The 14,461-nt window shown below is 40.1% G+C and overlaps 1 protein-coding gene across 12 annotated transcripts in view; it reads left to right on the top strand.

Moving 5' to 3' along the window:
* Nucleotides 1-12,548: 12,548 nt before the first annotated feature.
* LOC137285313 (uncharacterized) overlaps nucleotides 12,549-14,461 on the top strand; it is a 42,691-nt gene continuing 40,778 nt past the window's right edge. For 5 of the 12 annotated variants that reach the window (XM_067817669.1, XM_067817666.1, XM_067817667.1 and 2 more), the window contains exon 1: nucleotides 12,561-12,738. In XM_067817669.1, coding sequence (XP_067673770.1) covers nucleotides 12,695-12,738 — 44 coding nt within the window. In that variant the 5' untranslated portion in view covers nucleotides 12,561-12,694. Of the gene's footprint in view, nucleotides 12,739-14,461 lie in introns of all 12 variants that reach the window. The other 7 variants (XM_067817664.1, XM_067817662.1, XM_067817660.1 and 4 more) reach the window with 3 other exon arrangements.

Raw genomic sequence — 14,461 nt, 5'->3', positions numbered from 1 at the left:
AAAAGTATGTCCATTGTTGGTTTTTCCTTTTAATTCTGCACAAGAACACACAGAGAGGGAAAGGGACACTAGTCTCATATATTCTTTGTTGGACAAGTATTGGAACAAGTACATTGGGAGGGATGAAGGGACAATTTTCTAAATAGTCGATACTTTCCAAAGGGACACCAATTATTTTTGATGGAGTATTATGAGCAGTTTGTTATGTTTTGAACACAGGTTCCCTTACCAGCATACAAAATTAAAAGTTAGAACAGACTGGATAAAACGTCTATAGAAATGCACCATAATGGTTTGGTCTAACTTGAAGTGTTTTAATCTCCAGAGAAAATGTAACTGCTGCTTGCATTTTTTGTATACACTGCTAGAGTTAGAACTCCATGATAATTTTGAGTCTAAAATAGTGCCGAGATATTTGTATTCTTCAACTACTTAGTGTCCTAATTTATCAGTCCTGAAATCAGTTATCATTTCTTTTGTTTTGTTTACATTTATAAACAGAAAATTTGAATTACACCACTCCACAAAGTCACTAATTTCGTTTCTATAACATGCTTCAGATTCTCTTACTAGTCCCATCACAAGTACAGAGGGAGAGGTGAAGGGACACTGGTCTAAATGTATTCTTTGTTGTTCAAGTATTGGAACAAGTACATACGGAGGGATGTAGAGACACCTGTAAGCTTTTGCTCTTCAGACAAGAATTAAAACAAGTATGTAAGTGAAAAGGGACATCTGTTCAATGTGTACTTTGTTGGTCACGTGAAGAAAAGAGCACAGGGAAGACGAACTGATTCCTGTCAAAATGTTTGGTTTTCTTCAGATTAAAAAGTATTAAAATGTATTAAAAGTACATATGAAGGAATGAAGGGACACTAAACAAAGTGACCCACTGGTCGTCAGAGTAAATGCACAGGATTGCATGGTAATGGTAGACGCATGGCAGAAAAGGACAATAGACTCATTTATGGACACTAATTATCTACCGTGTCATTAGCGTGTTAGCGACGATGTTCCAATTGCCATGTTACTGACAGATGAAGGACGCTGGAGTCTGGTAATTGTTCTTGAGCAAATCTAACTAATGACCACTACGTTGCCATGGAGATGAACGGTATCAGAAGCAGCATGCAGCGATTCCTCATAACGCCAGCCATCTAAGACACAGACGGATGTACCTTGCACTATGACTACAAATGCTGTAAAACGGTGATCTGCGTGCACTGGGTGTAGACAATATCAGTGTACTTGCTGGACATGTTAATGGAAGAGAGAACTCTGTAAGATGTACACAAACTGATGGGAGAGAGCCTACAGGAATGTTTACGCCACAGCATCGTATATAACCAGCCTTGCAAGACACAGTCGGTAAGTACAATAGTGCCAGGAGATAACAATGTTGGTTTTAACTCGTATGCTTGCCATTAGCAATGCTCCAGACATACCACGGCTCTGAACCCAAACCTTTGATAGGAAAAGACCTTCGGTCTTCCGTTGTATCGCTTTGTTATATAGTTTGGCTGTCTGTGCATAATCGCGTCTGGAACAGACAATCCCGTGATCAGCAACAAGAACTTCTGTGTAGGCAGCTAGGATACAATGACATGTGAAACACGTCAAGAAACCCTCACCACCGGATCCCATTAGCTGCCGCTTACCACAAGCAGCAGTTACTGAAAGCTAGGTCTAACTGGATCTTCACGGACCGTTGTATCAAGATACACAGCAATACATATTGCCTATCTCCCAAACATCAAACCAACCTCGTCCTGATTATTACACAGATAATTTAACACCACCACATTGAATAGCATTGACCAAGAATGATTTGAAAGGTGATAACTTGAAGGTAACACCTGATAACACCCGATAATGTAAGTTCCAAACAATGGTCAAATGGCGAGTTCCGCCCAGGAACATCCAAAACAACAGGTGTGACCTTGCGTGATATAACATGCATATTTCCCAGTGATCACGTCACGCCCCTAGATGAATACCGAGGCCTCGAGTGTCTCAGTTCAGACACAGCCAACATTAAGGCCAGCTTAAAGGCAAATAATACGGATGACAACTTTATAATTGTATGTCAAAACACTTTGGGCTATTCCTTTCCCCTTCTCGGAAAAATGAACTTGTCATCCATAATATTTGCGTTTTCTTTGAATACCAGCTTCTAAATGTCTCTCAAGAACCTCATTAGAGCTACGGTTAACTTTATCGAGAACCAGGCAGGTATTTTCCGATGTTATCACACCAGTAGACCAGTAACGAACTCGAATCAAGGGTCCCGGGTACCTGTAAAGCATTTGTACGTTCATGCGTTCCTTTATTCCAAGAGTATATTTTATATCAAAACAACGAATGTGCGATATTAAAGAATTCAGTTTGTGTTTTCAATAAACGCATTGTCGATCTTAAAAAAGACTAAACATCAAACAATCATATTTAATCCTTTTTCGTTTACCGTCACAAATTACCCGTTTCTTCTGAGATTTATTGTGGCAGAATGAAAAATCGTATTTAAATTATGCTGTCTACGTTTACCATGTGTTCCTGAAACAGCTTTAATCGTTATTGTTACATTTCAGACAGAGCAGTCTTCACGCCAAGGACAGAACGTTATCTGATGCATCGCTGTCTCATGGGCGTCGATAACGGTGTTTAGGAGAACTAACGCTGGATGAACCGTGACTGAAGCTGAAGGCGGTTCCCCCTGAGCCTTGTGGGTGCTGGTATCCTTTTTCAGTCGTGGTATTGTCAGATCGGAACACTCATGGGTTGTAGCGTCAGCACGTCCATCAGACCTCAGGCCACAGAACCGAGAAGTAGTGGAGGGTCGTTTGGTCCGAGTCGTCTACTGTCGGAACTCATTCACGTCCATTCGTCCCTTATTCTGTCCGCGACCCCGTCTACAATGGCAGGGGCGAGGAAGGATAGTAACCTGTACTTCCGCCTAGGGACCCATGTTGGAGCTGACGTTGTGAGCGATGAGAGTCCCAAGCATTCAACGACTTCCTGAGGTATATCCGACGTACCATACAGACAGGGATTGGAGGCTTCCCAACCGCTTCTCAGGCACCAATAAGAAATGAAATTCTGAGGTCGACGTCGAGAGAATGTGACTTGGTGCTCCAGGTTCGTCGATCATCGTCTCGACTTCGTCTCTTCCTCGGCACGTGCATTCTCACGTTGATTATTAGAATCAAATCAGGTTTAGTACTTACACATAGCTATATATAACTCGGAGCTCCAACCAGACCACACACACGTCAGGACAAAGTAGAAGGTTGTTACAGTCCCAGGGTAGAGTCAACATGAGGTTGACAACAAGACGCTTCCAAACATGACGACCAGTTGGCGAGAGCGTCCTCTCTATTTCCGGTTAAGTGTATGTGCAGGCTCTGGAGTGGGTTTGAATCACATAAACATATCAGGGTGTATCCTCCTACTCTCAACACTCGTGTTTTCCCAATGTTTTGAAATTTTTGTTTCACGGAAAGAAAATGTGACTTTTGCAATGAACAATTTCTTTTATGAACTGTTTGTGACAAACATTTTGCCTGGTGTAACGTGTGTGTTAATTATGTGTTGTCGCTATGTATTCCTGTAGTTCTTGTCAAGTAAAAGCCTAATGTGGAGGTCATGTTAATTTTCGTGAGGATGTGCCCGGGGAGGTTGGTCGCCACCTTCATTCCAGCTATAGCACTCTGAGACCACACTAAGGACGGACATCACACGTTAAAAGTAGGAATAGCTTTCACCGCTAGGCGACCAGACAACATCACATTCAGACGTTTTCAAAGTTTTCTTTACGATTCAGAACGTCTTATCTGAAATGCCATTGAGTGGCCATGGGCTCATTGAGTAACCTGTTTGAGAAACATTCCGCCAATATCAGTGTCGGTCACACCAGCCGAATATGGCGTATTCAGCGTCACAACTTTAACTACTACGCCTCCTACGAGTTAAACATGTAATAGCGATGGCGTTAGAAATTTGGTCATGGTTAAATATTTAGAAAATCCAACCTGGGTCAGCTGCATGACACGACAAAGCTACCCAATAGCCGTTAGTTACACAATGTCACCTCTTGGGCTCACTGTTGTGTAATATCTAACTGATATGCGTGAAGATGAAAAAAAGCAATTTTAAAAGTAGTCTTGAAATTTAAATATGCCCGCTCATATGAGCATTAATTAAGCACCATCAAAAATAATTGTCGATAGTAAGAAAAAGGAATCAAATCAGAGAGGTCAACCAGTTATATCATTCTACATTTCTAAGATGCTTCTGTGTAAGATCAAAGGCGCCGACAATACTTTATCAGACGATGTGCACTTTTTGCACATTACGTCACAATGTGTTGACGTCACTGCGCCATTCCAGTCTGCCCCCTCGTAATCCAACTTTTTTGCATTACGTCACAATGTTACTGACGTCACTATGGATGTCACTTGCCATCGCCAGTACAGCCTCCCACAGTAAACTGCTAACATCACTGGTGGAAACATAGCATTTATGTTTATGTTTTCCGAAGGATAAATTGCCTCATATTTCGACTCAAAACTTTACAGAGACACGGTCATGTTTGCAATGTTTACAATCCCACAATGCAATCGTGGATTGTCGCATGACTAGTCAGCTTCAGCTGAATGTACTGATCTAAACTTTCGTTGGTAGTTGAAATGAGACGGTCATTTAGCCTTGTATGGTTTAAGAGAATCACGGATGTAATTAAAATGATCTAAGATATTTAACCCGAACATAAACCTTCACCAAACTGTTCATCATTTGTTTTTCCAGTAACGTTTGTCTTAACGTAGGGGTCTGACACGTCAAAAGAACAGCGCATCAGTTAGCCCTGTGCGAGGATTCTTAAGTTAGGTCACAGACGCCGTCGTTTCTTTTCTGACATAGATTAAACGAAATTGGGCTTAGAAATGATTAAATACGGCATCTTAAAAAAGAAATCCAGTTCGTTCTACCACCATGTATAGTGTAATAAACTGAACTATTAATTCGTTAAAGCACTCGGACGCAAGAGTCCTCGTAGCTTTAACTATAATACCTCGTGCTTTAACTATAATAGTTCAGGGCGAAAGTGTGCTTTATTACACTATACATGGTGGTAGAACGAACTGTATTTCTTAAATACAAGCAGTTAGCATGTAATTCATGTGCTGACTCAAATTTATGCTTTTTCATGGTAACGTTCTGTCACGCTACAAGCGTCTGAGGGATATAAAAAGGTGAAATGAAGTATTCTCATTGCTTTCTTAACGACGCATCAATAAGTGAACAGTGCTGAGATTGAACTTTTTTGGACATGTCGAGGCGTAGGCTTTCTGAAAATACCTGATGGCAGATTATTGGTATGCATGAAGCTGGTTTGACCTGTCGCAACATTGGATCAAGATTGAATATCAATCACACTGTCATTAAAACGCATTGTAAGGAAACATGCGTCTTACGTATGGTTACGTCAAGGATCGTCCACGATCAGGAAGGTAGAGAAAGACCTCTCAAGTGACGACCGTGCCATAGTTCGAATAGTGAGACGCAGGCCCATGACCAGTGCCAAAGATCTCAGACACCAATCTTCGTCTCTCAACCAGTACCATCCGAAGGAGGCTCAGGTCCGCTGGACTCCGTGCACGTCGTCCAATCAGACGTCCCGTACTGATAGACACAAGGCTCAACGTTTGGTGTGGTGTAATCAACGGTAAAACCACAATCTGAGGACATGGTGCAGGATCCATTGGTCCGATGAAAGCCGTTTTCTTCTGCGTGTTACAGATGACCGTTGGCGAGTTTGGAGAAGGAGTAATGAGGCTTATCAACAGCGGATGATCCATGCAGCTGAACCCTTTCGCGGCGTATCTGTAATGGTGTGGGTGTGTATCTCCTGACTGTAAGCTGAAATTATCGCCATTCAAGGGACACTCAATGGTCAGAGATACCAACAGGAAGTACTGGAAGCTGATGTTGTCCCACATTTTGATAACCGACCCCTCGCCAGTCGGCCAGTATTAATGGACGATAATACTAGGCCCCATCGTTCCAGAGCTGTTATCGCATACTCGCAGAGCAATGCAGTTGACAGATTATCTTGGCCTGTGAGAAGACCTGACATCAACCCAAATGAGCATTTGTGGGACCATATGGGGCGTGAAGTTCAAGTAAGGGATCCACCTGTTCAAAATCTACAGGAATTAGCCCGGGCTCTTCATGAGGAATGGTAGAGGATTCCCATGATGCGCATTCGGTGTTTGATTTCCAGCCTGACTCTGTGTACGTTGGACCAGACATTGTCAGCGGATAAGAGTCAGTTCCGCTATACCAAGACAGTATAGCCAGATTCAGTATAAACGGCATCTGCAGATTTCATCCTGTTTTGGTTGCTATTGTTTAGTATATAACATTTGGTATACAATTCTTGACAGCTGCTGTTTTTTCATCAAATAGGAGTATAGCCAGAAACATACCATAAGATATTTCATAGAGTTAATTAGGGGTACCCTTCCATCTCACAGGGAAGTCATGTGCGTAAAAAGTCAACATGAACGGAGTGTATAGATTTACAGTTTCCAAACCCAGACGTAACTATGGCATCAAAGAGATATAGTTGCCTTTTCAGTGATAGGTTAAACGTCTTTCCGAAGAACGAAATACATTGCTTTAGCAGCAGATTAAAGGGTTTTTAAAGAGATATTCAAACTGATTCCAAGACACTTATAATGTTTGACATATTCGACGAGTGTACCATTTATTAGTATCTGTTTACTCATATCTTTTTTGTACCGCCGAAAGTTAAAAGTTTTCTTTCGTTATGGTTGATTGCTAATCTCAGAGTTGTATAATAATGCAACATTTGGTGGTTGAAGGCTAATAATGCTGTGTCGTCGGAATCGTGAATAACACGACGGACATATCTTACAGACCGTCGAGTGACTTAGACTCAACAGAAAGACTAGGACAAGTTTGAGAAAGTAATAATGTTCACAAATAGTGAGAATAGCATTGGGAAGGATTTTTCCCCTTTGCGGACTCCTATACTGTTTTGAGTAGGAACCATTTGAACTCACACATGAATGAATACCATCTTGTAACACTAATTCGAAATAATTCAATACCTTGAGCTAGCAAACGGCAAAGTAGAAGCTGTTATTCATAATTTCTTTTCCAATGGAGATCGCGATCGCCAGAGCGCACGGTGAATCTGGCTGAATGACGTGAACTTTCTATTCAGAGTATCAAAGGAAGGTGCGACTTGGACGATTATCAGCACAGGGTTGAGTAAAGGCTGCTGTATAAGGCTAGGCATGACAAATCAGATTCACGAACAGGTTAACATGACCTGGAGTCGAAATGTACAGGAAAGGGACAAATGCATCAGTTACACAAGAAACAACAAGGGGAGATCTAGATTTGGGCAGGTTAGGAAATGCAATTACTTAGTCTTTCTTAAACAGTTCGTTAAATACCTTATTTCAATAGAGGTCTCACCAAGCCGATTTATTTAAGTCGCAACATCTGTTTAGTCTGTTTGTGACACACGCGTTTGCTTAACGAGTGAAGCGATACAGTCATCACAAAAATAATAATAGTACTATATATTTATAACGAGCACATATCCACACTCATAAGAATGCTCTTGGCGCTACATAAGTACACTAAAATACATACATAATGTATACAGAGTTAAGAAACTACAATGAAATAGATGCAGAATACATAAACAATTATCCCATAACAGTTAAGGGTTTTGATGATAATATTGATCAAAGAGGTAAGGTTTGAGACTGGATATAAAAGAGTCCAGAGATCCAGAGTATTTGAGGTCAAAGGGGAGAGAGCTCCACGAGGCAGGCAAAAGTTCTGTATCCAAGGGTCCTAAGTTTGTAATTTTTGCCTTGTCAGAGGGTTTTACTGTTGTGAGCGACGTTCGTGAGCTGGACTGTAAGGGTTGACGAGATCTGCAATGAAAGGTGCAGCCTGGCCGTTAAAGGACTTGTATGTGAGTGTAGGGCAGATCTGGGGAGTTTTGAATTGAATCCTGGCCCGTTTGGAAGTACGGCTGACGACGCAAGAGGCTGTATTTTGGAACATTTTTCAGTCTGTCAAGTGGAGTGTCAGTGAGGCCAACAAACGTGAGGATTGAGAAACCTGTAACGTAACACAATATGGTCTGTACTCCTCACCAGGCGTCCCTCAAACAGAAAATTTGTTACTTTTCATAAGAAAACTTTGGCTTTCATCACTGAATATCACTTTGGGCCATTTAGTTTGGGTTTTCCAATGAAAATGTGTCATACCCATGACATTCTCCTTAATCTGTTCTCAGCACTTACTGTCAATTTCTTTCTCACTAGTAATCTTTTCCTGTAATTCCGCTTGTGGAGATGTTTTTGAACAGGCCTCTTACTTTCTTCAGTTGGTAATGCCTCCTTTACAACATTTATTATATTCCCACGTTATCCTCTTCTGTTGTTTTGGGCAGTTCTGAAAGGTGTCTAGTCTCCCGTCTCTGTCAAAACTGGGGACCTACCATGTCTCTTCATTAGTCTCCAAATGAACTCTCTTCATTGTTTTGAGCTCGTCATTACCACGGAGATGTTCCTTCAGTTTTTGGAAATAGGTGAAAGTCGCATAGAGCAAGAACCTAGATTTTCGAAGATTTATTAGCGCTATGATAGTTGTATGTTATGTATGTAATGTTAATGTATGGCACTTACGACAATCTTAGCGCTAAGAGAGCTTCGAAAATCTAAGCCCAGGTCACGTGAATGGTGAGGATGAGGACGTTCTTCGAAGCCACACTATTGTACTGCGGACTTTGTCAATCAAACTATGTGAGACGAGGCATTGTCATGTAAAATCAGAACTCCAGCCCTCAACATCTCTCACGTTGTACTCATGTATACCTCAGTATACATCAAGGACCTGTCACTTTCGAACTAGTTGACCTATTTGAGTAAAATAACTGGAAATTCTGATGAAGAACACTGTCCAACAACGCTTCTAAGATTAGTCGGTGTCACCAGTCTAGACGTTATGTAGGCCTAGAACTTTTGACCAGCCCTCGTATAAGCCCGGCGATCAGAAATTTGGACAATATGCTGATGACACACACCTCTTTCTTGACAGATCAGATAAAAACAAGCCTTAATGTCTCCATTGAAGCACTATCTTTCATAAAATGTCAGGACTCAAAATGAACATCCACAAAATTTAGGCCATTTGGATGGGCTCAATGTCAGGCTGTAAACTCACGTTAGCCAATTATTTGAATCCTGCATGGCAATGTGGAAACGTTGAAGTTTTAGAAATTACTTTGATGCTTCATGACCTATGGGTCATCAACACAATGAGATGCTTAGAACATATGAACAGATTGCTTGCTAGTTCACGAAAAGGAATTTTGGCTTTGTGTAGAGTGTTTTCGAGATAAAAAGTTCAAAAGGTATGAGCGAATGTCCACTTTCGCGATTTGGTAAGCTGTGTTCTGATTGGTCAATCTCAAAGGTTACCTGACGCGACCTCCCGTAAGGTTTTGTTAGACTCAGTAGTGGAGTGTAACGAAAAGTACGGAAGATACGTTTGCTTGGACTGATCATGGTCTACACAGTATCGGAGATATTTTGATTAGGGTGTCTCTCTCAGCTTTGAAATATTTTGGGCGTACAAATATAAGGAACTTTCCTACATTATCGACGCTTATTACACAACATCCCAGATGTATTGGAGGCATCTTAATAGAGACAAATCTCATCATTTATATCATCTGAACATTAACAGTATTAATCTCGTTATGATCTCAAATGATACAAGCTCAGGCACAGTTCAAATGATACAAGCTCAGACACAGTTCATGTTAATTAATTAACAATGATAATATTCCTACGGATTGCAACATTGGAAGTCTGCTTTTGATTATAATATCAACTGGAAAGATTTAAAAAATGTGTTTGTTATAATGTACAAATGATTGCAAGCTATTAGACTTTCAGTGACATACACAAAATAGGAGTTGAAAATGAAGTCAGTTAATGATCTATGTTCTTTTTGTAAACTGATTCCGAAAATATTCTACATCTCTTGTATGAATGTAAAACTGTTTTCAGCTTCTGGCAGAAAGGGAGGAATTTCCATAATAACTATGTTTACAGTAATCTGAGAGTGAAAATAAAAATACTGTGTCATGTTTGGGTTAGACTCGAACACTCACATAGTTAATCATACCCTACTCACAGCCACATTTACAGTCTTAAACAGCTTACCCTTTCATTTGACACATTTATCTCAGCAATGAAAGACATTTAGAGAATGAACAATTCAATGTAAGAAAAAATCAGAAATATACTGAGTCAAAAAAAGAAATTTCACATTCTTTCTTCCGGGCACTATAAAAGAACAAGAGATGGTAAGATGGTTAAATTGTTAATATTATTTCATTGCTGAGATCTGTGTGGTGTGTACTCGATACAATGGCAGTTCAACGAACAGTTTCATTAGACTGTTTGAGAGGCATTCTAGAAGTTGCTGAGATAAAGATGACAAGAATTTTTATGGATGATCAACTTCTTTATTGCAGGGTAGCGACGTTTCGGTATAGATTCTTATACCGTTTTCAAGCTTGAAAACGGTATAAGAATCTATACCGAAACGTCGCTACCCTGCAATAAAGAAGTTGATCATCCATAAAAATTCTTGTCACAGTTTCATTAGGCTACATCGACGTTCCAAAACATGAGTATACAGAATGTCAAGTCACAAGAATAAAAATTCCAAATTTCTCAGTTCAATATTGTGTATGGCGACCCCGCGCATTCACCACCGTCTCCTCATCGACTGAATGATGCGTGTGAACACGTGGTTGGGGCTTCTGCGCCATTGCTCTTGCAAGGCAGCACCAAGTTCTTGCAAATTCTGAGGTTGGTTCCTAAGACCACGAAGCCTTCTCCCAAGTGCATCCCAAACTTGCTCTACTAGATAAAGGACAGGGGACGTCGCGGTACAAATATATATTTGTGATATACTGCCGAACATTGTCATGCTGGCACTGCAGACCTGGGCCATGAGCCGCCATCAAAGGAACGCGTACATGTGTGAGCACCTGGTCGCGGTAAGCAGCAGCTGTGAGGTTTTAACGGATGACCAGAAGTCGAGAACGGTTGTTCCCACAGAAAGTACCCCGCACCATGCAACTGAATCTGTCGACTTCCTGTACACAACATTGGGCAAATCGTTCCCGAAGTCGTCTCCAGACTCTATGCCTGCCGTCCGCGAATCTGAATGTAAACCTTGATTCATCGCTAAAGACGTCTCGATTCCAGTCTCTCTGGGTCCATCGGAGGTGACATTGGGCTCACAGCAGAGGTTGACATTGATGAAACGCCATCAGTATTGGCCCACGATATGGACGTCGAGAATGGAGATTGGCAGCCGCAACCGATTTCGAATGGTCTGTGAGGAAAGTCGACCTCTAAACATCTCAGCCGTTAAAGTACCGTTAGAACTGCGGCCTCAACAACTGAAAAAAGCCCACTTTTAGTTGTGTTTTTTTTCAGTTCTAGAGGCCAATGCAAACACGTGCAAATGGAGAAACGTTCGATGCAAAGATCACGTGATCGACTGCAAAACCTAATTTGGCACTAACGTCATTTGCGAGACGAATGGATGGGTTTGAGTGGGTTTTGCTAACGTTTTTTTTCTGGAGTCGAAAGATGGGATTCCCATTTCCGATACATAGATGTATCATCAGAGAAATATTATTCATTATTTTTAAAAATTACATTCTGTGAAGTTTCCTTTTTGACTCAGTATATAAGTACTTTGGGAAAAAATGGAAACAACTGCCAATTTTGTCCTTTGAAGCACTCATAAAATGACTTTAATTTTACATAGTTTCAGTGTGAATTATTGAAAATGTATTTTTATAATTTATATTATATAAATCCCCGAATTGCAAAACGGGAGGGGGTGCTGTATACATAAAACATTGCTATAGCATATTCTGCAGAAGGATATTCATGTGGGAGAGACAGTGGATATGAGTACATTGTAATTATTTTCTGGACGCGATGTATATTGGTACGCTGTGTGACGCAATGTTTTCGTTTGTTTTGCACCTGATGCAGAAATTCTGTCTGCAGAAATATATGACTGTCACATGAAGAAATGACAATTCGTTACTTTAGAATACTGTTGCATTTACTGGGTTGTTTAGTTCATTCCATGCATCTTCTACGTACGTTTGCTTGACAGTGGTCATGAATAGTGAGTTACTCCCCTTAAGCCACTTTTCACACCGGAAACTCATAACGTAAATATAGCATTCGTCTTAGAAACCACCTGCTTTGACAACAACTATATATTCATTCGCAGATGTTACCGTGCAGACAAAGATATTTGTAATAGGTTTTCCCGAAGTTCAGTATTATGGACTTTTATTGTAAGCAGTTTACAGTGAAAACATATTTCATACTGCATAAAAACTCAGTCTAACATAGGAACTATATTTTAGGAATTCGACAGCCGCGGAGGTGATTGTTGTATGCAGCTCCGCGAGGAGGCTCTGAACGACGAGGTGTGTGTAATGAACTCGAAGTGTTGGAACTTGTATTCGGACGGAATATAGTGCCTGTTTTAACAATATTTGAGTCGGGACATGTGGTGACATAACAACACAACTATGACGTCCAACGAACAAGTCATAAAAACGGTCGCTAAGAAGCTGTAAGTATTGACAGCGAAGTAAACGGTAGCCAAGACTGATGTTGACGATGAGCCATTGAAAATATGCGCACATTACTTAGGAACTTTCAAAACACTATGTACAGGTCTTTTCAGACATATTACATGTTGCTGTTGTTACCAAATGTTGCCAGTCAATGAACAGTTCATGGTTGATAATACCTGTTATCAGATAGTTCGAGCTATATATATCATTTTCCTTCATATGTAAAGGATACTTTTGTACACATTGTGTCTGTGTTACGATAAATAAGTTCATCATATCCGTGTGGTCTTTTTGATTGTACCAACACCCTAGTAAAACTATTGATCACATAGTTGTGGCTTTTGTGAGTCAGATTTCTTTCACACATTTGTTTCTTACTTTTTGATGTGAAGGATGTAATAAGGAGCATTTAGCCCATGACCTGCATAGCTATTAAAATGTGAAGGATGTAACAAGGAGCATTTAGCCCATGACCTGCATAGCTATTAAAATGACTGAAAAATGAAAATACATCTTTATTAAATTTGCCCACTGTCAATACATACACCTGAGAAAAAGACGTATCACAAAATGAATAAACAAATGTTGTAGTTTTGTAACATGCAACTGCAAGCCATGTGTCACTTTCTTAATATTACAAAAGTTTGTTCTGATGATGAAGTTTGAGTACAGGGTATTATGTATGACAATGACAAGCTCTAGGAATGATTCTGTGAAAATAATAATCTATCATTCCCATCAGTATAGCTTGAAATTAGGGCAACTTTTTGTGGAAAGAAATGCAATGTCTAGCAGACATCCTCAAATTTCAGTCTGTTCAGTGTTAGGATTTTTAATAAAATACTGTGTCAAGTAATTTTTAGATAATATTTAGGAATAGATTTTACCAATTTGAAAATTGCGCCATGATGAACTAAAACATTGTTTTCTGATTGGGATCGCTGAAATACTGCCGATGTGACTTTAAACCTGAACTCACTCACTCTTTGGGTAATGCATTCTCTTGGTCATGTTGTTGATCGTTTGAATGGTCAGTCAAAATTTAATGACCTGTGTTATGCAGCAGCAACCAATGCTAAGCTCTGATTTGAATGTGTCAGTGTAGTTGCTAAGACGTTGTCAAACAATTGATGTATCTACACAGAAATGTTGCTTACATTTTAATTAATTTTGATAAAGAATTTGCTGGTCATGATACAGTGTTCTAAACGTCACTGAAAGAAGTTAACTGCAAGCAATAAGAACATCTGGTTGCCAGAGTTTGGTGACTTGCTTGGTTGCGTGTAACGATTTCTTTTATCGTTCACTTTCACGCCTCCTTTAGTTATTTTTACTCTCTTTATTGCTGAATAATTCATTGAAGCCAAATATAGGAGCTCCACCATCCCAATATTTTAACTTTTGGAATGCCACCAGTGACTTGCAGAAAATTGTTGTGCCCAGTAGTTGAATATACAGTATAATTATGCATGTAGTTGGCAATGATATGTGCATTTATGATTTATATTGCACCAAACTCCATTCATGAGGTGAATACTCATAGCGCTAACAGTCAAAGTAGACATATTATTACCCCGGATAACCCAAGCTGCCTGTTAGGCACTAGAAGGTTATAGTCACAAGACTCACATGATTTATCCCACCAATTTTCTGCTGAGGCAATTTTGGACAAACTCACGTGGCTAATCAATCAGCATATCTGTTGTGTTGAGTCATCAC

The sequence above is a fragment of the Haliotis asinina genome, chromosome 5 (genome assembly GCF_037392515.1).
Source record: "Haliotis asinina isolate JCU_RB_2024 chromosome 5, JCU_Hal_asi_v2, whole genome shotgun sequence".
Lineage (NCBI taxonomy): Eukaryota > Metazoa > Mollusca > Gastropoda > Lepetellida > Haliotidae > Haliotis > Haliotis asinina.
This window is presented reverse-complemented; position numbering and strand designations above follow the sequence as displayed.